The sequence below is a fragment of the Palaemon carinicauda genome, chromosome 38 (assembly GCF_036898095.1).
Source record: "Palaemon carinicauda isolate YSFRI2023 chromosome 38, ASM3689809v2, whole genome shotgun sequence".
Classification (NCBI taxonomy): Eukaryota; Metazoa; Arthropoda; class Malacostraca; order Decapoda; family Palaemonidae; genus Palaemon; species Palaemon carinicauda.
Genome location: NC_090762.1, coordinates 48,341,776 through 48,365,704, shown reverse-complemented (window position 1 = coordinate 48,365,704; position 23,929 = coordinate 48,341,776). Strand labels below are relative to the sequence as shown.

The 23,929-nt window shown below is 44.2% G+C and overlaps 1 protein-coding gene across 1 annotated transcript in view; it reads left to right on the top strand.

The window, feature by feature from the left end:
* The window catches only part of Blos4 (biogenesis of lysosome-related organelles complex 1 subunit 4), a 126,994-nt gene that overhangs the window by 1,941 nt on the left and 101,124 nt on the right, over positions 1 to 23,929 (top strand). Inside the window, exon 2 of the mRNA XM_068362197.1 lies at positions 16,905 to 16,976. Coding sequence (XP_068218298.1) covers positions 16,905 to 16,976 — 72 coding nt within the window. The remainder of the gene's footprint in view (positions 1 to 16,904; positions 16,977 to 23,929) is intronic.

Sequence of the window (23,929 nt, the reverse complement as noted above, 5' to 3'; positions counted from 1 at the left end):
TGTGCTTTCAACAAATTTGACCTTTATTTCCACTGCAAATAAGCCTTGCTATCCATATGGACCCCCATCCCCCTTCCCAAAGGACACAGATGGAATCCTGGGATTTTGGGTGTGCGAATACAGGACAAAACCTGGTTATTTACCACTTCTGAGATTTGTAAAGGGGTGCAGAACCTAACAAACCCACCTAACCAAACCTAGTTGTTCTCAGGTCATAACCTTTGTTAATCTTTGTTTCTTTCAGTCATCCTAGTAATAAAATACAGTTACTGCAATCAAAACTGAGTAACGTTATGAAACACTGTCAAAACACTGGAGGTCTTGATTGTCAGGACTTCCGGATGCATAGAAAATGGGGATTTCCATTCCATTTTCTTTGGCATCATTCGTAGCTGTGTTCGTTGTATTACAAGTATATCCTTACTATATTGAGTTAATGATATATTGGTTTTTACTCTGCCTTCTGCTTGCTTCGCTCGCGATTAAACATTATCACACTTCTATGTTCTGGCAAGCAGACTATGTTTTGCTTAGCACATTATCCCCATGGGCTAGTATTTTGGTGTTAATTATCAATTGTGCAAACAACAAAGGGGTGAGTTGTAGCTTCGCTCTATTGCATCTGTTCAAACGTGGACTTGGCTTATATTTTTAATGATCAGACTGAATATATCAAACACACATTTCTACCCTAACCTTTTATCGATAACAGGATCAATAAAATAAAAGCTATGATTCCAATATTGAAAATAAATAACTAAGAGCTTTAGAATATGAAGCATTGGGCCCTTTATTTTGTTCGAACAAGTTACTTATGGCATCTTGCTTTTCCAACTAGGGTTGTAGCTTGGCTAGTAATATAATAATAAGAAGCACTACCTATCTGTTTTTTGGAACCTTCAATCTTTAATAGTAGTAGGACTTCAGAGAAGGTAAAAATGGCTGTTAAGCTTTGAACAAGGTAAACACGGTTGGCTGCAGGGTAGTGCGGAATTTTCCAAGGCTTTGTTCTCCGGGGGAACTTGAGGAGACTACCCTCAAATTTCCTGGAGTGGTTCGGAGAAAATGGCTGTATGATTTTCATCTACTGGGCCTAATACACCCCTCCCTTTCTCACAGAGATCTCCCCCAAGCTCTGATTACTATTGATGACCCTGGCGAGATCTGGGATCTTTCTAGGTTTTGGCCTCCGCTTGGTATTGCTAATGGCCCGTTGGTGGAGAAATTTCAGGAGGAACTTGCATCTGATAGATCCCAGAAGTCCTCTGCTGCTGCTTTCCCTGCAAAGCTGCAGTCTCCAGTAACAAAACCCTTGTCTTCTGAGGAGGAGGAGAAGGATGTAAAACGACCCCAGGTGCCTTTGCTTGCTTCTTCCTCTGCCGAGTCTTCGTCTTCCAATTTGAAAGTGCCGCCATGATCATTCGCATAATCATTGCCTAGCACTGCAAAGATGATGACAACAAGGTCATTAAACCGCAGGACGACTGGTCGGTCAAGGTCTCGCGAGACAGCAAACAAGTCCCTTGCATGTTTTTGTGGGGGAGTAACTCTTCTGAGCCCCAACCCTCGGGAAGGAAACTTAAGCAAACGTTCTGAAGGATCAGGATTGAAAGAAACCAAGGAAATGGAATACTACTCAGGACTCCGGTTTTCTTCTGCCTCGGGATGCTCCTGAAATGTTTTAGTGGCCGCCCAACCGGTAACGAAACCTGCCAAGAGGACGGAAGCGTATGACGGCCCTCTGATTCTGCCGTTTCCCCTGAATCTCTGCAGTGGAAGAAGAATGAAAAGCTTCCCTTCGTAGATCTTCTCGAGAAGCAATCATGGCCAAGGCATGCACACCACAAGCACAGACATCATGAGGGCAAGTTCCACACGCCAATCCATGCGACCGATTGCCTTTAGATCAAAGACTAAGAGACTCGGTTAGGCTCTCTACGAGTACAATTGTCTCAGTCTTGATTTCCACAATCAAGGAGACGCTAAGCTTCTCTCTCTTCTTTTTTCCAAAGAAAAGAAGTCTCCATCAGCATGAGAGAAGACAAGAGCACCTCAGTCACACTCTCCACAAGATAGGAAAGGTCTCCCTTCCAAGACTTCTTAGGAACAACAATCACGATCTTCTCGATCACGCCACAAGTCTTGCAAACAATGCTCCCCCCAGACTCAATCATGATTGCCCAAAGGAGACGCTAAGCTTCTCTCTCTTCTTTTTCCAAAGAAAAGAAGTCTCCATCAGCATGAGAGAAGACAAGAGCACCTCAGTCACACTCTCCACAAGATAAGAAAGGTCTCCCTTCCAAGACTTCTTAGGAACAACAATCACGATCTTCTCGATCACGCCACAAGTCTTGCGAACAATGCTCCCCCCAGACTCAATCATGATTGCCCAAAGAGTCTGGTCTACCTGACAACTCTTCTCCCACTAAGTAATCTTGTTTCCGTGCCAGAAACCTTCAGGAAATCAATCAACTATTCAGACCCCCAGTTTCAAAATGACAAAGACTTTGGAAAGTCTCCTCGTTTCGCTTAACGGAGAAGAGGAGATTTTTGCCCCAAAGCATTGGTTAGAAACTACGAGACACAAAAAGTCTCTTTAAAGAGAACATTCCTGTAATGGAGTAGTATATATATATATATATATATATATATATATATATATATATATATATATATATATATATATATATATATATATATATATATATATATATATACACAGTGGAACCTCTACACACGAACGTATCTACATCTGAATATTCCAACATCCGAAGTAAAATTCGAGCAAATTTGTGACTCTACACCCGAATTTTATTTCGACACACGAAGTAAACATTACGCCATTGAGCGTCGAGTGCTCAGTTCTCTATTCTTGTGTGTATCGTGTGGTTGTCCTCTGTTTGGTCTGTTATTAACAGTGCTTATTTTCTTCCTTTTCTCACATTTCCTTTTTGATTTTACCTATAATCATGGTGCCTAAGAAACTAAGTTTCAGTACAGGAAGAAGGCAATTCTTTCATTAGAATTGAAACAAGAAATTATAGAAAAACATGAGAGCAGTGTGCATGTGAGTGATACTGTATGGCTAAACAATATGGCCGGAATAGGCCTATGATCTCGAGGATCATCAAGCTGAAGGCAGCCATTAAAGCAAATAACCATGGAAGGGGATCACCATTATTACAAGACATCTTAGCAATACCCTGGAAGAGATAGAACGCCTTTTGTTGATAGGGATAAAGGACAAAGAGATTGTTGGCAATAATCATTTGTGAGAAGGGCCAGCGTGATGAACAGAAAGAAAGAAAAAAGTGAAGCAAAGAAAACCATGATAGCATTAAGAAGCTCTTTTAAATAAGACTTCTCTCTTTTTCTGTTTCTCTATAAACATAGCATTAACATGTTCTTTAAATCTCTCTCTCTCTCTCTCTCTCTCTCTCTCTCTCTCTCTCTCTCTCTCTCTCTCTCTCTCTTTCGTTCTTCTTCGCTGTTATAGTGTTAGATACGTCTATTATTTTTTTTTCCAAGAGAGAGAGAGAGAGAGATTAAACAAAAATGTGTTTAGAGTACATTTGATTTTTAACAGCTTCAACTAGTTGAAAAACAATTAAATGTAACTAAGAAAGTAATAACAGCTAATCTGAATTCCTTTATTAACTAAAACAAATATTGATACAAACACACTCGTGTGCGTATGCACAAACACACACACAGGTGCAAAAATTGCTACGCAGTAAGAGAGACGGTCGGGGAGGAGGTAGAGATGGTGACTGCAATAACATACCGTAACTCGTCACTGAAAGTGATGAAAATAAAAAATCAAAAGAAAAAAAATGTGAAAAATATGAAATTTTCAATATTAAACTTACCCGATAATCATGTAGCTGTCAACTCCGTTGCCCGACAGAATTCTATGGAGGGATATGCCAGCTATCACAATACTAGAAGGGGGTGTACTTACCAGCGCCACCTGTGGCCAGGTACTATAGTACTTCTTGTTGACACCTCCTCAATTTTTCCTCTGTCGTGCTTCCAGCAAGACGTTCTGGGATACGCTTATGTTCTTGGAGTATTTTCACGGCTTTTGGTGAAGTATTTCTCTTTGATTTCGGCTGTCGCTTTACTGGAAACCTTCTTATATTAGCTTAGATAGCTTTTATATAGTCCTGATTAACGGTTAACGATCTTTTGCTTGATTTTGAAACCCCACTTGGCTAACTCTTTGGATTCAAGATGTCTGACATTTCACAAGCCCCCACCCATAGGCGATGTAGGTCTTGTAATAGGCGTATTCCGAAGGCCTCGGTAGATCCTCACACCGCTTGTTCTGACTGTAGGGATAGGCCCTGTCAGTTAGAAAATCGATGTGAGGAATGCGCCGGACTTTCGGAACTTGATTTTGTCCGTCTTTTGAAGTATTCAACTAAGTTAGAGAGAGGCAGAGTTAGGAGGAGTTCTTCTCACTCTTCACTTTTTTCCTCACCTCATGATCCCCTACCTTTTCCTACCCCTGTAGTGGCTACCCCCGAACCTACTATTTGCCCTCAGCCTGATATGTCTGTTGTTTTGCGTGCTATTCAGGCCTTAGGCGATAAAGTAGAGTCAGTGGTTAGCGATCATAAGTCTCTTATGGCCGAAGTCAAGGAACTTAAGGTCAAGAGTGCAGTGGGTGGTATTAGTGCCAGTGCTGTGACGAGTGCTAGTGTCAGTGCAGTGCCAAGTGCTAGTGTCAGTGTCAGTGTGGTGCGTGAGGATACTTCTGTGCGTGCCAGTCGTCCTCCCAGTCCGGGACCTCTTGCAAGCTCCCAAGCCCAGGGGAGAAGCAATGTCGAAGGGCAAAAGGGTTCGGCAGGCCTTGATCGGCGCACAGAAGTATCCTCGGTGGTTGCGGGCGTGTCTTCCAGAGACCGTCACTCCCACCTGCAGACGATTGAGCCCGTCTTTTACTTGTCCGCTGATCAATTGTCAGGGAAGAAACGCTGGACTCAGGTCTCTAGACCACTCAAACGCAGAGTCCAGTCCGCGAGTGCTCAGCCGGGCTGCAGTCATTGGCTCAGCTCTGACTCGCCGCAGTCATCAGTCGACTGCACTCCGCCCAAGAGGAGTAAGGTTCTGCCGCAACAGATCTCTGCTGTTAAGGCTTTGCCTCAGCAGACCGTAGTGTCTGCCGACCCCAAGTTGACTCTACTGCAGTCCATGCAGTCACAACTTTCGGTCTTGATGCGTGAGTGTCGGGCTGAGAAGGTTGCGCCTCCGCCTCCGCCTGCTTTCGCTCCGCCTGCGCTCGCTCCGCCTGACCGCAGTACCGCCTGCCAGGCGTACGATGTTGAGCCACGTTCTGAGTTTACTGTTCCCAGTGGTGTACAGCCTCCGCCTTCCTTAAGGCAACCTCAGCAATGGGATCAGGAAGCTTATACCTCTCTTCCTCCGCTTCCACTTGCTGCTCCACCAGTGATGCAACACTCGGTTGAGGTACAACAACCTCTCCCATCCATGAGTCAGTCTCCTCAGCTCTCGCTGCAGCGAGCTCAACCCTCCTCAAGGCAAGCACCACAACACCTTAGCCTTGCGCCTCAGGAGCCTCAACTCGCGAGACATTTACTACGTTTTGCGCAGCCTCTACCTCATCGCTCTTCGCTCACACCGCAGGAACAGGAACTTGCTACTCCGCTTCCGCCAACAACTCAGCAAGCGCAACCCTTGAGTTCAGCCACTCATGCCAGGAGTCAGCCTCCTCCACCCATGCGCCTACCTTCTGCTTCTTCGTTTGTTCAGCCTTTGCAGTCTGAGCCTCAGGTGTTCCCTCAACAGAGTCTTGAAGAGGAAACCACTAATATTGTTGTTCCAGCTCGTTCTGACTCTGCTGTTCAGCATACCTTTCCGATCTCTTCGCTACACTCTGGTGATGAGGCGTCTGATGATGAGGCGGCACACCTGGATCCCTCATCAGACGTGGATGAATCCAAATCTTCTCCACCTTCTATTGACTTTCGTAAGGTCTTGGCTCTGTTTAGGGAGGTATACCCAGACCACTTTGTCTCTGCTATTCCCCGCTCTCCTCCATCTGAGTTTTCGCTGGGCATGCAGCCAGCTAAGTCTACCTATACTAAGCTAGTCCTAGCAAGGTCCTCTAAGAGAGCGTTAAGGATCTTAGGGGAGTGGTTGCAGACTAAGCAACACCTTGGCAAGACTTCGTTCATGTTTCCTCCGACTAAGCTCACTTCTAAAGCGGGCGTTTGGTATGCCACAGGAGAGGAACCAGGCTTGGGAGTACCTGCCTCTGCCCAGGCTGACTTCTCAAGTCTGGTAGACTCGCCTCGTAGAACTGCAATGAGGCGCTCTAAGGTTTGCTGGACCTTCTCAGACCTTGATCACTTCCTGAAGGGTGTTTTTAGAGCATTTGAGATGTTCAACTTCCTAGACTGGTGCCTGGGGGCCCTCAGCAAGAAGACCTCCCCTGCGGACAAGGATTCTGCCATGCTATTAATGTCCTGCATGGATAAGGCCATTAGAGATGGATCTGGCAAGCTTGCGTCGATGTTTGTATCAGGGGTTCTTAAGAAAAGGGAACAGCTTTGTACCTTCCTTTCCTCCAGCATTACACCTTGTCAAAGGTCTCAACTCCTTTTCGCTCCGCTCTCGAAGTTCCTCTTCCCCGAAGAGCTGGTTAAGGACTTGTCTGCTGCCCTGATACAAAAGGACACACATGATCTTGTAGCCTCATCGGCTCGTAAGACTAAGGTTGCTACCTCAGTCCCCAGGACTTATCGCACCCCAGTGGCTGATACTCCTGCTACGAGGTTCATACCGCCCTTTCGTGGTAGACCCCCCAGCCGGGGAAGCTCCCGTCCAGACTCTTCCAGGAGCAAGTCTAGGAAAGGTTCCAAAGCCTCTAAAGGAAAAAACTGACTCTCCGCATCTCCAGACAGCAGTAGGAGCCAGACTCAAGAGCTTCTGGCAAGCCTGGGAAAAGAGAGGTGCAGACGCCCAGTCTGTCAGTTGGCTGAGGGAGGGTTACAGGATTCCATTCTGCCTCAAACCCCCTCTGACCACATCTCCCATCAACCTCTCTCCCAACTACAAAGAAGAGGACAAGAGGCTAGCGTTGCACCAGGAGGTGTCGCTACTTGTGCAGAAGAAGGCAGTGGTTATAGTCCGGGACCATCAATCCCCGGGCTTCTACAACCGTCTCTTTCTGGTGGCCAAGAAGACAGGAGGTTGGAGACCGGTGCTGGACGTCAGCGCGCTCAATGCGTATGTCACCAAGCAGACGTTCACGATGGAGACGACGAAGTCGGTCCTAGCAGCGGTCAGGCAGGAGGACTGGATGGTCTCGTTGGACTTGAAAGATGCCTACTTTCACGTTCCTATTCATCCAGACTCCCAACCTTTCCTGAGATTCGTTTTTGGAAAGGTTGTCTACCAATTCCAAGCCCTGTGTTTTGGCCTAAGCACAGCTCCTATGGTGTTCACGCATCTGATGAGGAATACTGTATAGCAAAATTCCTCCACTTATCGGACATCAGAGCCTCCCTCTACTTAGACGACTGGCTGTTGAGAGCCTCCACGAGTCGTCGCTGTCTGGAGAGTCTCAACTGGACTTTGGACTTAATCAGAGAACTGGGTCTGTTAGTCAACATAGAAAAGTCTCAGCTCATTCCCTCCCAATCCATTGTGTACCTGGGAATGGAGATTCGGAGTCAGGATTTTCGGGCTTTTCCATCGGCCCCCAGGATAAGCCAAGCCCTAGATTGCATCATGAGCATGCTGAAGAGGAGCAGTTGCTCGGTGAGACAGTGGATGAGTCTCACAGGGACCCTTTCATCACTGGCCCTGTTCGTCGAGCTAGGGAGACTCCACCTCCGCCCTCTTCAATTCCATCTTGCAGCTCATTGGGACAAGGGTTTGACTCTCGAAGCAGTCTCTATCCCAGTCACCAAAGAGATGAAGACCACTCTCTTGTGGTGGAAGAACAATCTCCTTCTCAGGGAGGGCCTATCGTTGGCTATTCAGACCCCCAATCTTCATCTCTTCTCAGATGCATCGGACTCGGGCTGGGGTGCGACCTTGAACGGACGGGAATGCTCGGGAACGTGGAACGAGGAACAGGGAACGCTCCACATCAACTGCAAGGAGCTACTAGCAGTTCATTTAGCCCTGCTGAACTTCAAGTCCCTCCTGCTAGGCAAAGTGGTGGAGGTGAACTCAGACAACACCACAGCCTTGGCTTACATCTCCAAGCAAGGAGGGACCCATTCGAGGAGCCTATACGAGATCGCAAGGGACCTCCTCATTTGGTCAAGAAGTCAAAACCTCACTTTGGTCACGAGGTTCATTCAGGGCAACATGAACGTCTCAGCAGATCGCCTAAGCAGAAGGAATCAGGTCATTCCCACGGAATGGACCCTCCACAAGAGTGTGTGCAACAGACTTTGGACCTTGTGGGGTCAACCTACCATAGATCTGTTTGCCACCTCCATGACCAAGAGACTTCCGCTGTACTGTTCCCCAGTTCCAGACCCTGCAGCAGTTCATGTGGATGCTTTTCTGCTGAACTGGTCCCATCTCGACCTTTACGCATTCCCACCGTTCAAGATAATAAACAAAGTCCTGCAGAAATTCATCTCGCACGAAGGGACACGGCTGATGCTGGTTGCTCCCCTTTGGCCTGCAAGAGAATGGTTCACAGAGGTACTTCAATGGCTAGTCGACATCCCCAGGACTCTACCTCTAAGAGTGGACCTTCTACGTCAACCTCACGTAGACAGGTTGCATCCAAACCTCCACGCTCTTCGGCTGACTGCCTTCAGACTGTCGAAAGATTCGCTAGAGCTAGAGGCTTTTCGAAGGAGGCAGCCAGTGCGATTGCCAGAGCTAGAAGGGTTTCCACTCGTAGAGTCTACCAATCTAAGTGGGAAGTCTTCCGGAGCTGGTGTAGAGCCAATTCAGTATCCTCTACCAATACCTCTGTGACCCAAATAGCTGACTTCCTATTACATCTTAGGAATGAGAGATCCCTTTCAGCCCCTACGATTAAAGGGTACAGGAGTATGTTGGCTTCAGTTCTCCGCCACAGAGGTTTGGACCTTTCTTCCAACAAGGACCTTCAAGACATCCTTAAGTCTTTTGAGACTTCTAAAGAGCGTCGTCTATCCACTCCAGGCTGGAACCTAAACGTAGTCTTAAGGTTCCTTATGTCACCTAGGTTCGAACCTCTCCAGTCAGCTTCCTTCAAGGACCTTACACTCAAGACTCTTTTTCTCGTCTGCCTTGCAACAGCTAAGAGAGTCAGTGAGGTTCATGCCTTCAGCAAGAACATTGGTTTCACGACCGAATCTGCAACATGTTCTTTTCAGCTCGGATTCCTAGCAAAGAACGAACTTCCTTCACGTCCTTGGCCTAGATCGTTTGAAATACCTAGCCTCTCCAACATGGTAGGTAACGAACTAGAGAGAGTTCTTTGCCCTGTCAGAGCTCTCAAGTATTATCTTAATAGGTCTAAACCTATTCGAGGACAGTCAGAAGCCTTATGGTGTGCCATCAAGAAACCTTCGAGGCCCATGTCCAAGAATGGGGTTTCGTATTATATAAGGCTTCTGATTAGAGAAGCCCATTCTCACTTAAAGGAGGAAGACCTTGCATTGCTGAAGGTAAGGACCCACGAAGTAAGAGCCGTAGCTACTTCGATGGCCTTTAATAAAAACCGTTCTCTGCAGAGCATAATGGATGCAACCTATTGGAGGAGCAAGTCAGTGTTTGCATCATTTTATCTTAAAGATGTCCAGTCTCTTTACGAGAACTGCTACACCCTGGGACCATTCGTAGCAGCGAGTGCAGTAGTAGGTGAGGGCTCAGCCACTACATTCCCTTAATCCCATAACCTTTTTTAACCTTTCTCTTGAATGCTTTTATTGTTGTTTTTATGGTTGTTACGGTAGGCTAAGAAGCCTTCCGCATCCTTTTGATTTGGCGGGTGGTCAATTCATTCTTGAGAAGCGCCTGGGTTAGAGGTTGTGTAGAGGTCCTTTAGTAGGGGTTGCAGCCCTATATACTTTAGCACCTTTGAGTTGATTCAGCCTCCAAGAGGAACGCTGCGCTCAGTAAGGAAGACGAACTTAAAAAAGAGGCAGAGTAACGGTTCAATTCGACTTCCTTACCAGGTACTTATTATTTCATTGTTATTTGAGATAACTGTTATATGAAATATGGGATACTTAGCTATCCTTTAATCTTGTACACTGGTTTTCACCCACCCCCCTGGGTGTGAATCAGCTACATGATTATCGGGTAAGTTTAATATTGAAAAATGTTATTTTTATTAGTAAAATAAATTTTTGAATATACTTACCCGATAATCATGATTTAATTGACCCTCCCTTCCTCCCCATAGAGAACCAGTGGACCGAGGAAAAATTGAGGAGGTGTCAACAAGAAGTACTATAGTACCTGGCCACAGGTGGCGCTGGTAAGTACACCCCCTTCTAGTATTGTGATAGCTGGCGTATCCCTCCATAGAATTCTGTCGGGCAACGGAGTTGACAGCTACATGATTATCGGGTAAGTATATTCAAAAATTTATTTTACTAATAAAAATAACATTATAAAAATAAAAATAAAAAATAAATAAGCTAAGTTAGATTAACATTTCCGTAGTGTAAGTTACGGTATGTTATCGCAGTCACCATCTCTACCTCCTCGCCGATCGTGTCTCCTCGTGTGTGTGTGTGTGTTTGCGCATACGCACACGAGTGTGTTTGTATCAATATTTGTTTTAGTTAATAAAGGAATTCAGATTCACTGATATTGTTTTTTAGTTAACGCTGTTAAAAATCATATGTACACAACACATTTTTGTTTAATCTCTCATTTTTGTTTAATCTCTCATTTTTGTTTAATCTCTCTCTCTCTCTCTCTCTCTCTCTCTCTCTCTCTCTCTCTCGCTCTCGCTCTCTCCGAAAAAAATTAATAGACGTCTCTAACACTAACAGTGAAGAAGCACAAGAGAGAGAGAGAGAGAGAGAGAGAGTATTTATTTAAAGAACATGTTAACACCATGTCTACCTTCTCGCCGATCGTCCGTCTCCTCCTGGCGTAGCAAATCCTACACCTGCGTTGGACTGTCTCTAAGGTAAAGTGGCAATAAAACACATTTTTTATTTATTATTTCTTTATAATTATCTTTTTTACATGCTTCTTTCATATTATGCAGTTATGTTATTGTTATGTGTAATTATGTGGAGCCATTTATTAACCCTTTCACCCCCAAAGGACGTACTGGTACGTTTCACAAAAGCCATCCCTTTACCCCCATGGACGTACCGGTACGTCCTTGCAAAAAAATGCTATAAAAATTAGTTTTTCATATTTTTTGATAATTTTTTGAGAAAATTCAGGCATTTTCCAAGAGAATGAGACCAACCTGACCTCTCTATGACAAAAATTAAGGCTGTTAGAGCAATTTAAATAAAATATACTGCAAAATGTGCTTGGAAAAAAATAACCCCCTGGGGGTTAAGGGTGGGAAATTTCCAAATACCCCGGGGGTAAAAGGGTTAAGGATTTATTATGGGTTTTTAGGCTGAGGAACGAATTAAAGGAATTAACATGTATTCTTATAGGAAAATTCGTTTCTACATCCGAACATTTTCTACATCCGAAGTTGGTTGTGGAACGAATTAAATTCGTATGTAGAGGTACCACTGTATGTATATATATATATATATATATATATATATATATATATATATATATATATATATATATATATATATATATATATATATATATATATATATATATATATGTTTTATTACTAAGAAGTTTTTCAGTTGCAATTCTATTATTGAGAATCAGTACTACTATTTTTAGTTTATATGCTATTTTTTGGGCTTAAGCCATGTCGTCCTGATAGAAGGTTCTTAAGAGTAGCTTCCTAAGGGATATTTGACTACAGTGATATTCCCAGAGAATTTACCTTTAGGTCTCCAGAATTCTAACTCCTGGCACGAATATCCTTAAATTTTCTCTCAAGGATATCGCAAAATATCAGGGGAGGTATTCTTGGCACGCCACATAGAAATCTGCACCCCGAATAGCGTTAACCCTTTGAGGGGGAAAGTGGCAAAATTAGAAGGGGAGCCGTATCAAGGTTCCCCTAGTTCCCATACCACTATTGAGTATCACAACACCGCCATATCCAAGTTGGCGGACATTCCTAATTTTGTAGCGATTTCGCACGGTGGTGTTCCCTGTTGATCTGACCTTTTCGATCGATTTTCGAGGATTGTTATGCAATCTCCAGCTTCTTTCGCCTCTGGAAAGTTGAGTATTGATTCTTTACAATGTGTGTAATTTAGCTCCTGTCTCACAGTGAAATTAGAGTAATTTATTGTGATTAGGAGCCAGGCCTGTTACCAGAGGTGCCATGGGCGCTGTCATTCGTTAGGCATGTGTTATTTAGTTAGTAGAACAACATTCCCGGTTAAAATAGCATTACTGTAATAATTTGATTATGAAAGATATTTAGGCAATTTATACTTGTAAAGATATTTACTGTATACAGTATGCATAATTTTCCTTTTTCTATGTCGATCGTATATGTCAGAGTTTCGGTGATTTAGGTAACCGAGATCTCGTCTTGCCTAGGTAACCTAAACTAGGCGATATAGTATACTTTCAACATTTCCCCGGTTAACCTCGTGTATTGGTTTATCAATTCATCGGAGATTGATATCTCCTAGAATTATTATATAACCGATACTCGTCTCTTGTAGAGATTTAAGGGTAATCTCTCTTTCCCTCTGGGTGTAGCCTTAGGCTACAACCCTAGTGGGTCGTGCCTCGAGTTTTCATTCAGGCATGACTAGCCTAGGGTTTTCTGTCTCGTCCCTTAACCGCAGATGGCAGGTTAAATAGTCATTCCCCTGCTGGCTAGGCTGCCGACATAGGAGGCTAGCCCTCCCTAGGCTGCACCTGAAGTGGTTGTATGATGCCACCACCTTCTCCCTGTGGTCTAGTAGACTAGTCCTGTGCTCGCAGTCCTAGGCTGAAAAGCAGTTATTCTTCTGAGGCCTAGGATGGCGCCGGCACTGGAACTCTGTTTCTCCCTTGTTGAGAGGAGGCGGCACTGCTGCCGTCCCCTTAACTGTATTGGCAGACCCTAGGTTGGAGAATAGAATTCTCCTGCCGCCTAGGATGGCGCTGATACTGAAACAGAGTTTCTTAAGGGTGTGTAGGACCAGCAACCTTGCCGGCTCCTTCCACACCTCATACAGGACCCTTTTCCCTCCCCCTCTGTTCTTTTGTGATGGCCGAGCCATTGTCTTTCTTTGAGCCGTCATCCTGCAACCTCACTGTTCCCAGTGGATTGCGGGGGCCGGCCAGACTCCTTCTCTGCAGCTGTTGTCCGGCTGTCTGCGGCTATGCCAGCTGCTGGCAGCCATGACAACTGCTGGCGGCCATGTGTTATGCAAACTGTCGGCTGCTGGTAGCCATGTCATCTGTCGGCAGCCATGACAGCTGGCGGCTGCTGGCAGTCATGATGGCTGTTGGTGGGAAGTCCCTTCTGTCACCAAGGTTCTTCAGTCCTCCCTTGGACTACTGGCCACATGTTCTGTTGCCGGGGTATTAGCCTGCCGGCAGTACGCCGACTGTACCAGTGCTGCTGGGTGCTAGCCTGCCGACTGGACCTTGCCGGAGATGGTACTTGTGGCTAGATGGAAGCCTGAATGTTACATTCTCCCCTTCCATTTGAACCTTCTTTCTGGAGAAAGGTAGTAAATTAGACAGTTACATCCTTAATTAGTGTATACATACACAGTAATAAGGTAGCCTTCACTCCGTGCTGTCTCTCTCTTTTAGCTAGTATGCTGGCTGCGCTGGCTGGGACTAGCTATGCTGGCTATATGCCAGCTGAATTACAGTATATGTCCATACAGGTAGTCAGTATATTTGCAGTATATGATATACTGCAGATAGAAAAACTATTTTATATATTATACTAGTAGTTATTTTCCAATATATCCTGGGTATCCTTACCCTGGTGTATGCTGAGACCAGTCCTATATTGAAACAATAGAGTTTCTCCAATATTCTGATTAGAAATCAGTTTTCATATTACCCTATAATATTAAATATTTTAAGGGCTGGTGGTATTACACTTCTAACCCTAGAAGGTTAGAACCCTTATCTTTGAGTTTCCCTGATCAGGAAACTCTATGATTTAATATTGTAAGGGAGGTCACAGCAAATGGGCTGGGTAGGATACACAAATATATGTTTTATATTTCCTAGTCCAGTTGGCGTCATGCCGGCTGGACCATGCCGTCAGATGCTTGCCACAACGGCAGCACACTGGCTGAACTACATTATATATAATTATGCAGTAGTCAGTATTTTGCAATATAGTATATACTGCAAATAGAAAACTATAGTATGATTATAAAGTGGTTAGTTTCTAACATATTTTGGGTACCCTTGTGCGGGCTTCTGCTGGGACCGTTCTTATATTGAAAGAATAGAATTCCTTCAATACTCTGATTAGAAATCAGTCATCCTTACCCCACAGTGTTAAGAATAAAAAGGGGCAGTGACTTGTACACTTCTCTACCCCTAGGGGTTAGAACCCTTTCGTTAGAGTTCCTTGATAGAGGAATCTCCTTATAGTTAATACTGAGGGGAGATAACAGCATTTGCTTGCAGGGGATACACAAGTATGTGTCTCCCACTATCCCTTTCTAGCTTACTATCCTAAGCTATTTTAGTTAAAAGATGACTTTTACATATCGCTTATCAGTGAGATAATCAGTTGTATACTCATTCTGCTTTCCTTTCTTTACAGGAGGAACCCCAGATGACATGTGTTGCAGTCTTGTGCAATATCAAGAGTAAGTGTTTTTATGGTCATAATACATGCAGGTTCCATGCCCCCTGCAATATTATTTCTGAATCCCTGCATTATTGGAACCCTCAAGTTTGCAATGTATGTCGGACCTTAATGTTTGAGGGTTTCGAGAATCCCAAGTCGGAGTCTAGGGATGCAGCTGGTAACAAACTACGCAACTGGGTCGGAGGCTTCCAGAAAATCTCTCCGGGACGATACCTACCTAATGATAGGATGCGTAACCTACTATTCCCGATAGCAAGTTAGGTAATAGTGGTGCCCCAGGCATGATTCACACCTCCCTGCGGCCAGATAGCCTTTGGGACGGAGGGCAGGAAGCCCCCATGGGAAGAGGTGGATAATGGTTTGTCTGCCCCCACTACCCCCCTCCGCTAACTAGCAGAGGTTAGTTACACCTTGCAAAAGCTTTAACAGCTAGTTTCAGCATTTGCTGAAATATATCTCCACTGTAAAGAACTCTAGGTTTGTATAGTTTGGAAAAGTAAAAATTATTACAAATTTGTAATTTTTTTCTGGCCCTAGGCTATATACAAACTTTCTACATACATACATATACCAAAGGCACTTCCCCCAATTTTGGGGGGTAGCCGACATCAACAAAGAAACAAAACAAAAAGTGGACCTCTACTTTCTACTTTCTGCCCTTTACATAATGGAGATATATTTCTGTAAAGAGCTCCAGGTTTGTATAGTTAGGAAAAATACAAATTATTTCAAATTTGTCATTTTTTCTAACCATACAAACCCGAGACCTTCATGTTGCATGACCCACTTCAGCCACCTCGCAAGCACTTAGGTCAAAGTTCAAAGGGGGGGGAGTTTACTTTGCCTGCCGGTAGTCAACTATGTTTACCTTGCTAAAAGCTAACAGCTTTTTCAGCTTCGCCGATATTATTCTCTGAATAAAGAGCTCAGGGTGTGACTGTACTTGAATGATTGGTGAGATTGTTTGATATATTTTTTATATTGTCTACGGTACAAGTGGACCGGGTGTGTGCATGTATTGTTCCGTTATACAAAGGTAAGGGAGGTGTGCATGAGTGTTGTCATTTAAGGGGTATTATTTTGTTGAGTGTCTTAGGAAAAGTGTATGGCAGAGTAATAATTAATAGAATTAAGGATAAAACAGAGGATGCAATCTTAGTAGTACAAGGGGGTTTTTAGAAGAGGTAGGGGATGTATGGATCAGAATTTTACAGTTAAGTAGATATGCAAAAAATATTTTAGCGAAAGGTAAGGAGGTGTATGTTGCATTTTTGGATCTGGACCTTATGATAGCGTAGATAGTGAAGAGAAGGAAAATGTGATGAGGTTATATGGAATTGGTGGAAGGTTGTTGCAAGCAATGAAGAGTTTATAGATAGGCAGTAAAGCTTGTTAGGATAGGAAATGAAGTGAGTTAGTGGTTTCCAGTGAGAGTGAGAATGTGTGTAAGAAATAAATTGGCTGCTAGAGTGGATATGAATGTGTTGCAGTGGTTTGGCTATGTAGAGAGAATGGAAAATGGTGATCTGCTGAAGAAGGTGATGAATGCAAGAGTTGAGGGTACAGTACAAGAGGAAGTTCTAGGATTGGGTGGATGGATGGAGTACAGAAAGCTCTAGGTGATAGGAGGATGGATGCGAGAGAGGCAAAAGAGGGTGCCAGAAGTAGGAATAAATGGTGAGCAATTGTGACGCAGTTCCAGTAGGCCCTGCTGCTTCCTCCGGTTGCCTTGGTGTCCACTGAGGTAGCAGTAGGAGGGGATTCAGTATATGAAGCTTCATTTTTGGTGGATAAATCCCCTTTTTTTTATGTCAGCTACCCCCCAAAATTGGGGAAAGTGCCTTGGTAAATAGATAGATAGACTTTAAAGTTAGTGATGTTACCTGATTCACAGGATTAAGAGAACAATACTTATACTGTTTTTGGATCATGTCTGCTTTATTGAATTATTTTTTATGTACTGTTTTTGTTCATAACACTTTGTACTATATGTTTCAAGTATGCATTTAATTTTCAGAGAGCAGGACTAGACAGAGAACTCGAGTCAATGTTAACAAGACTGGAAGAATATGGGAGTCTTTTAGAAAGAGTGAGTATTGTTAATTGTTTCATGCATGATATAAACGTTCAAACTTTAATAGGAGCATGACTTCAGCGAAGCTGAAATAACTGTTGGGCTATTATTTGACGAGGTAAGCACAGCTAGCTGTCAGGTGGAGGAGTTCCCACCCAGCGGGTAGTGCTACCTTCACTTTGACCTCGCCCAGTGGAGAGTACAGACATATTTCGTGGCATCATCTGCTGGGTTTTTTAGTTTTTTGCTTTTTCTTTCTGTTAGAATAAATGATCTTGTGGACAAGTCTTGTTCAAGGGCTATCAATGGAAGAAGGCAATTATATGCAGTGTTTCTTAATAACTGTATTTGTTAAAGTTTCCTGTGCTACCTGCTGTTATGCAACATGACAAATTCGTAGGTAATTTGTATTTTTAAATATTTAACTTAGCCGGTGAATATATAGCTGCAACTCTGTTGCTCGACAGACAAAAAACTGTACAAAAAAACTCGCCAGCGATCGCTATACAGGTTGCGGGTGTGCCCATCAGCGCCAGCTGTCGGCCAGATACCAAGCTCCATGTAAACAAAGACTCAATTTTCTCTCTGTCGACGTGTCGACAAGACGTACTTTACTCGCTGTTGAAACCTGGAGTTTTTTCCATCATCTTTGGTGAAGTACTATATTCTGGTTTGAGCTTTCGCAGTGCAGGTGTTTTTTCTTCATCCTAAATCTTGAACTCGTTTTGGATAGATTTAATTTTTGGTGACAAAGAGAGTATGGACTTTCTTTGACTCTTTAATGGCCGACCCTTCCCTTAGACGGAAGTGTGTTTAGGCTTTTAGTAATTATCTTATCACGTTATAAATTAATTATAGATTTTCCTCTATATATTTTATATCTCTCCGCCTTTATTAGGCCTCTTCGATTAACTTTCCATTTATAATAAACATAAAAAATAAATTTTAATGTTTTGTTTATATGCGACCTTTCCTGAGAGTAGGCGGTCCTAACTTGGAAACCAAAGTTAAACAACGTTGAGCCCTTTGCAATCGTAAATAGCTTTTAAAGAGCTAATGATTTAAAACCTTTTAAATGAATATTTTTAATAAATATTTTATGAAAGAATTTCTTTGAATAGTCTTCGTACTGTTTTCAAAGATGAACTAACGTTTAGTTTATTTATACTACGCAGTTTGCGCTCTATCGTTACGATAGAGAGAGAGAGTATCACGGTTTCACTTTGCAGAAAGAGTAAATCGATACTGACGTTTTGTTCATTCTTCTTTCAGAGCTTAAATGTTTAAAATTCTATTTTAAAGGAACTTTTTAATTGAAAAACCTTTCAGTTTTTTCCTTTGGTCAAATAACATGTTTTTTGACGAAATGTAATTGGGCTCTTCTCTTAGGTGCGAAATCAAGAGAGAAAGAGAGAGAGAGATAGAGACGGAGGGAGAGAGAGGAGAGAAAACGTTCCGTTCAAGCGGGTAACGTTGTTCTCGAGTTACTCTCGTCCCTAGTCTCTGTACGGGGAGAAAGGATAAAACGTTTTTAGTTTTTTATTCTCGTCCCCAGGCTATGTGCGGTGAGAGTTTGAAAACGTAGTTTTGAATGAACTAGTGTTTAGTCTCTTCCCCAGCCACTGAATTTTTTATCTTAAAAGATGTTTTCTGTTTTTTGCTGGTATTAATGAGCTTGCATTATACGACTGATTTTGCAATTACTACCTTTTGATGAGGGTAGAATTGCGTGCTTCAGGTAGAAATCAGTAAAAGTTTCGATTTCAGTGAAATAAGTTCAAAACAGAAAATCGAAGTGATAAAGTGATATTGCGCAAAGTGTTACAGTGTTGCGTCCGAGGGTTCGTCTGTTCATGCCTATCGTTCACCTAGTCCGGGACCTCTTGCAAGCTCCCAAGCCCAGGGGAGAAGTAATGTCGAACGACTTATGGGTTCGAGAGGCCTTGATCAACGAACAGACGTTTTCCCTCTATGGTATCGGGTGTATCTTACCAAGATCTCCCCTACCATAAGGCGAGAGAGACGTTTCTTCTCCTCGTCATCCGAAGGCTTTTCGCATAAGAAACCTGTAACAAGGTTTCGAAGCCCTTAAGCGAAAGTCAGTCCTTTCAGGACAGGTCCAGCGTCCTGGTTCCAGCCATTAGGACAGCTCTGACCCTATGCAGTCATCGGAAAACTGCTCGCCGCCTAACAAAAGTGTAACACAGACTCCGAGAGTCTTTTTTGTTTGCAAAGAGTTGCGGTCACAGACGTTACCCTCGTCTCTTACCACAACCATTTCCGTTGATCCTTAATGGGTTGTACGGCAAGACATGCAGAATATGCTTGCCTCCCTTATGGAAGACTATTCTGCCGATTAGTCCGTTGAGTCTAGCCGTTTATCTTATCGATATCCTGGCTTTCAGCCAACCTAACGTTCCTTTGTGCTTCCTGTTGACATTGGCGTAGCTAAGTCACGTCAGTCAGGTTGTTTAGAACCACACTCGATGCGGTCTCGTGTGGATTTTCAGCCACATTTGGACGTTAGGCCACTTGCTGATGCTCCTGTTGACGTTCAGGACGTTCGCTAACAATCGGAGTTGACTTGTTTTGACGCTGTGCGTCAACCTCCGCATTCTAGAGTTGTTTTGACTGCTCAGTCTAGGCAGTCAAAGCAGTCTCGAATGGACGCTGTGCGTCCTCACGCACCTGTTGTTGTTGACAGTTCAGTTGTTGACAGTTCACAGACTGTCAAGCAGTTACATGACGTTGCGTCCTGGTCCACTACTAATGCACCAGTGCGTGTGGACTCTGCTTGTAAAGCATTGCCACCACGGTAGGTCTCTCCCTTGCTTGAGACTCAGCTTTTATCGGACAAGGTTCCTGTAGATGAGGAAGTTGCTGTTCCCCCTCCTACTGATATTCCCTTGAGGACTCTGTCAGACGGAGAGGAGCCTAAAGCTGCTTAGCCCTCTATGGACTTTAATTAAATCATGATGATTTTTTTTAAGGATCTTTGTCCGGATCTTTTTGTAACTGCTGCTCCTCGTTCGCCTAAACGTCAGAGCTTACACTAGGCCTAGCTACTTCGATGCCGTTGTTTATAAGCTAGTGCTCTCTCGCTCTCCTAGAGAGCTTTACGTTTGGTAGGCGACTGGTTTATCACCAGGAGGAGTTTGGGGGATACAGCCTTTGCTTTCCCTTCTTTTAAACTGGCTTATAGAGCGAGAGTCTGATATGACACGAGAGAAGTTCTCGGCTTGGGAGTTCATGCCTCTGCCCAGATAGACTTCTCAAATCTCGTAGACTCTCCCTGGCGCCTGGCCAGGAGACGCTCCAAGTTTTTTACAGGTCAACTTCACAGCTGTTTTCGAGCCTTTGAAGTTTTGCTGTACAGTTATGTCATGCATAAACAAGGCTTTCAGGGATGGAAAGCGGTACCGCCTCAGTCGCTAACCCCGTCTGTTGCCGCACCTGCTCCCGTAGACCCTAAGTGGGCTTTGCTGCAAGACATGCAGTCCAAGCTTGCGTCCTTGATAGAGGACTTTAATGCGGAGAAGGTTGCTGCCGAACTTTCTGGCCAACAACCTTCCAACCGGTCGGTTGTGCGTCCTGTTGACGCTGAGGTAACCTTCTCGCGTCTACCAGTTGAGGTGGTTCCTCCACCGATGCGACCCAGTGTGGGTTGCCAGCCGCACGTTGACGTTAAGCGACGCTCGGAGGTGGTTGTTGACGTTCAGGACGTTCAACAACCAGCAGAGGTGACTTGTTTTGACGCGGTGCGTCAACCTCAGCAACCCGGTATGGTGTTGACTGCACAACCCAGACGGTCTAGTCAGTCTCGGGTGGACGCTGTGCTTCCTCGCGCACCCATGGTTGTTGACAGTTCACAGACTGTGCAGCAGTTCCATGACGTTGCGTCCGGCTCCGTCACGCATGCACTAGTGCGACCGGACTCAGCGAGCCAGACGTTGCCCACTCCGTTGCCGTTTCCTCATCAGTTTTCGGATGAGGAACTATCTGATGAGGACGTTGCTGAACAACAAGACGATCAGCCCCCAGAATAGATCAAGCCCTGCTATCCATCCAGAAGATGCTGAAGAAGGAACACTGCTCAGTCAGGCTGTGGATGAGTCTGGTGGGGACGCTGTCATCCCTGGAACAGTTTGTATCACTAAGAAGACTACACCTCCGTCCTCTTTAATACCATCTGGCTTTTCACTGGAAAAAGGACAAGACGCTAGAAGCGGTCTCGATCCCGATTTCCGGAAAGATAAAGTCTTGTCTGACTTGGTGGAAGGACAATATCAACCTAAGAAAGGGTCTTCCCCTGGCTGTTCAGACTCCCCACCACGTTCTCTTCTCGGACGCATCGGACTTGGGCTGGGGCGCGACACTGGACGGTCAGGAATGCTCAGGTCTGTGGAACTCGAGTCAGAGGAGCATTCATATCAACTGCAAGAAGCTGTTGGCAGTTCATCTGGCCTTGAAAAGCTTCGAGTATCTCCTTCGAGGCAAAGTGGTGGAAGTAAACTCAGACAACACCACGGCCTTGGCGTACATCTCCAAACAAGGAAGTACCCACTCACTGACGTACGAGATCGCAAGGGACCTGCTCATCTGGTCAAAAGGTCAAGACATCTCCCTAGTAACGAGGTTCATCCAAGGCAACTTGAATGTCATAGCAGATTGTCTCAGTCGGAAAGGGCAAGTAATTCCAACAGAATGGACCCTCCACAAGGATGTGTGCAAGAGACTTTGGGCCAATTGGGGCCAACCAACCATAGATCTCTTTGCAACCTCGCTGACCAAGAGGCTTCCAATCTATTGCTCCCCAGTCCCGGACCCAGCAGCAATACATATAGATGCCTTCCTCCTAGATTGGTCACATCTGGATCTCTACGCATTCCCACCGTTCAAGATTGTCAACAAGGTACTGCAGAAGTTCGCCTCTCACGAAGGGACAAGGTTGACGTTAGTTGCTCCCCTCTGACCCGCGAGAGAATGGTTCACCGAGGTACTTCGATGGCTAGTAGACGTTCCCAGAAGTCTTCCTCTAAGGGTGGACCTTCTACGTCAGCCTCACGTAAAGAAGGTACACCAAAGCCTCCTCGCTCTTCGTCTGACTGCCTTCAGACTATCGAAAGACTCTCGAGAGCTAGAGGCTTTTCGAAGGAGGCAGCCAGTGCGATTGCTAGAGCAAGGAGAGCGTCCACCATTAGAGTCTAACAGTCGAAGTGGGAAGTCTTCCGAGACTGGTGCAAGTCAGTTTCTGTATCCTCGACCAGTACCTCTGTAACTCAAATAGCTGATTTTCTCTTATACCTGAGAAAAGGACGATCCCTTTCAGCTCCCACTATCAAGGGCTACAGAAGCATGTTGGCATCAGTCTTCCGGCATAGAGGCTTAGATCTTTTCAACAATAAAGATCTTCAAGACCTCCTTAAGTCTTTTGAGACCACCAAGGAGCGTCGTTTGGCTTCCCCTGGATGGAATTTAGACGTGGTGCTAAGATTCCTCATGTCAGACAGGTTTGAGCCGTTACAATCAGGCTCCCTGAAAGATCTCACTCTTAAGACTCTTTTCCTGGTATGCTTAGCCTCGGCTAAAAGAGTCAGTGAGATTCATGCCTTCAGCAAGAACATCGGATTTTCGTCAGAAAAAGCCACCTGTTCGCTGCAACTTGGTTTTCTAGCCAAAAATGAGCTGCCTTCTCGGCCTTGGCCTAAACTTTCGATATTCCCAGCTTATCGGAGATCGTAGGCAATGAATTAGAAAGAGTCTTATGCCCTGTTAGAGCTCTTAAGTTCTATTTAAAGCGTACCAAACCTTTACGAGGCCAATCTGAAGCTTTATGGTGTTCAGTTAAGAAACCATCTTTGCCTATGTCAAAGAATGCTTTATCATACTTTATCAGATTGTTAATACGAGAAGCTCATTCACATCTGAGTGAGGAAGACCAAGCTTTGCTTAAGGTGAAGACGCACGAAGTTAGAACTGTAGCAACTTCCGTGGCCTTTAAGCAAAATAGATCTCTGCGAAGTATAATGGACGCAACCTATTGGAGAAGCAAGTCAGTGTTCGCGTCTTTTTATCTAAAGGATGTCCAGTCTCTTTACGAGAACTGCTACACACTGGGACCATTCGTAGCAGCGAGTGCAGTAGTGGGTGAGGGCTCAACCACTACAATTCCCTAATTCCATATCCTTTTAATCTGTCTCTTGAAATGTTTTTAATGTTGTTTTTATGGGTTGTCCGGAAGGCTAAGAAGCCTTTCGCTTCCTGGTTGATTTGGCGGGTGGTCAAAGTCATTTCTTGAGAGCGCCCAGATTAGGGGTTTGATGAGGTCCTGTTGTATGGGTTGCAGCCCTTGATACTTCAGCTCCTAGGGGTCTATCAGCATCCTAAGAGGATCGCGAGGCTCCGTAAGGAAGACGTACTTATAAGGCAGAGTAATCGTACAAGTCGACTTCCTTACCAGGTACCTATTTATTTTGTTTTTGTTATTTTGATAACTTCTAAAATGAAATAAAAACTCTTAGCTCATAAAATGTAAACATATTTTACTGATCTCTACCCACCATCCTGGGTGTGAATTAGCTATATATTCACCGGCTAAGTTAAATATTTAAAAATGATATTTTAATTATAAAATAAATTTTTGAATATACTTACCCGGTGAATATATAAATTAAATGACCCTCCCTTCCTCCCCAATAGAGACGCAGTGGGACGAGGAGAAAATTGAGTCTTTGTTTACATGGAGCTTGGTATCTGGCCGACAGCTGGCGCTGATGGGCACACCCGCAACCTGTATAGCGATCACTGGCGAGTTTTTTTGTACAGTTTTTTGTCTGTCGAGCAACAGAGTTGCAGCTATATATTCACCGGGTAAGTATATTCAAAAATTTATTTTATAATTAAAATATCATTTTTCGTAACTATACAAACCTTAGCTATTTAATATGGGTTTTTAAAATATTTAACTT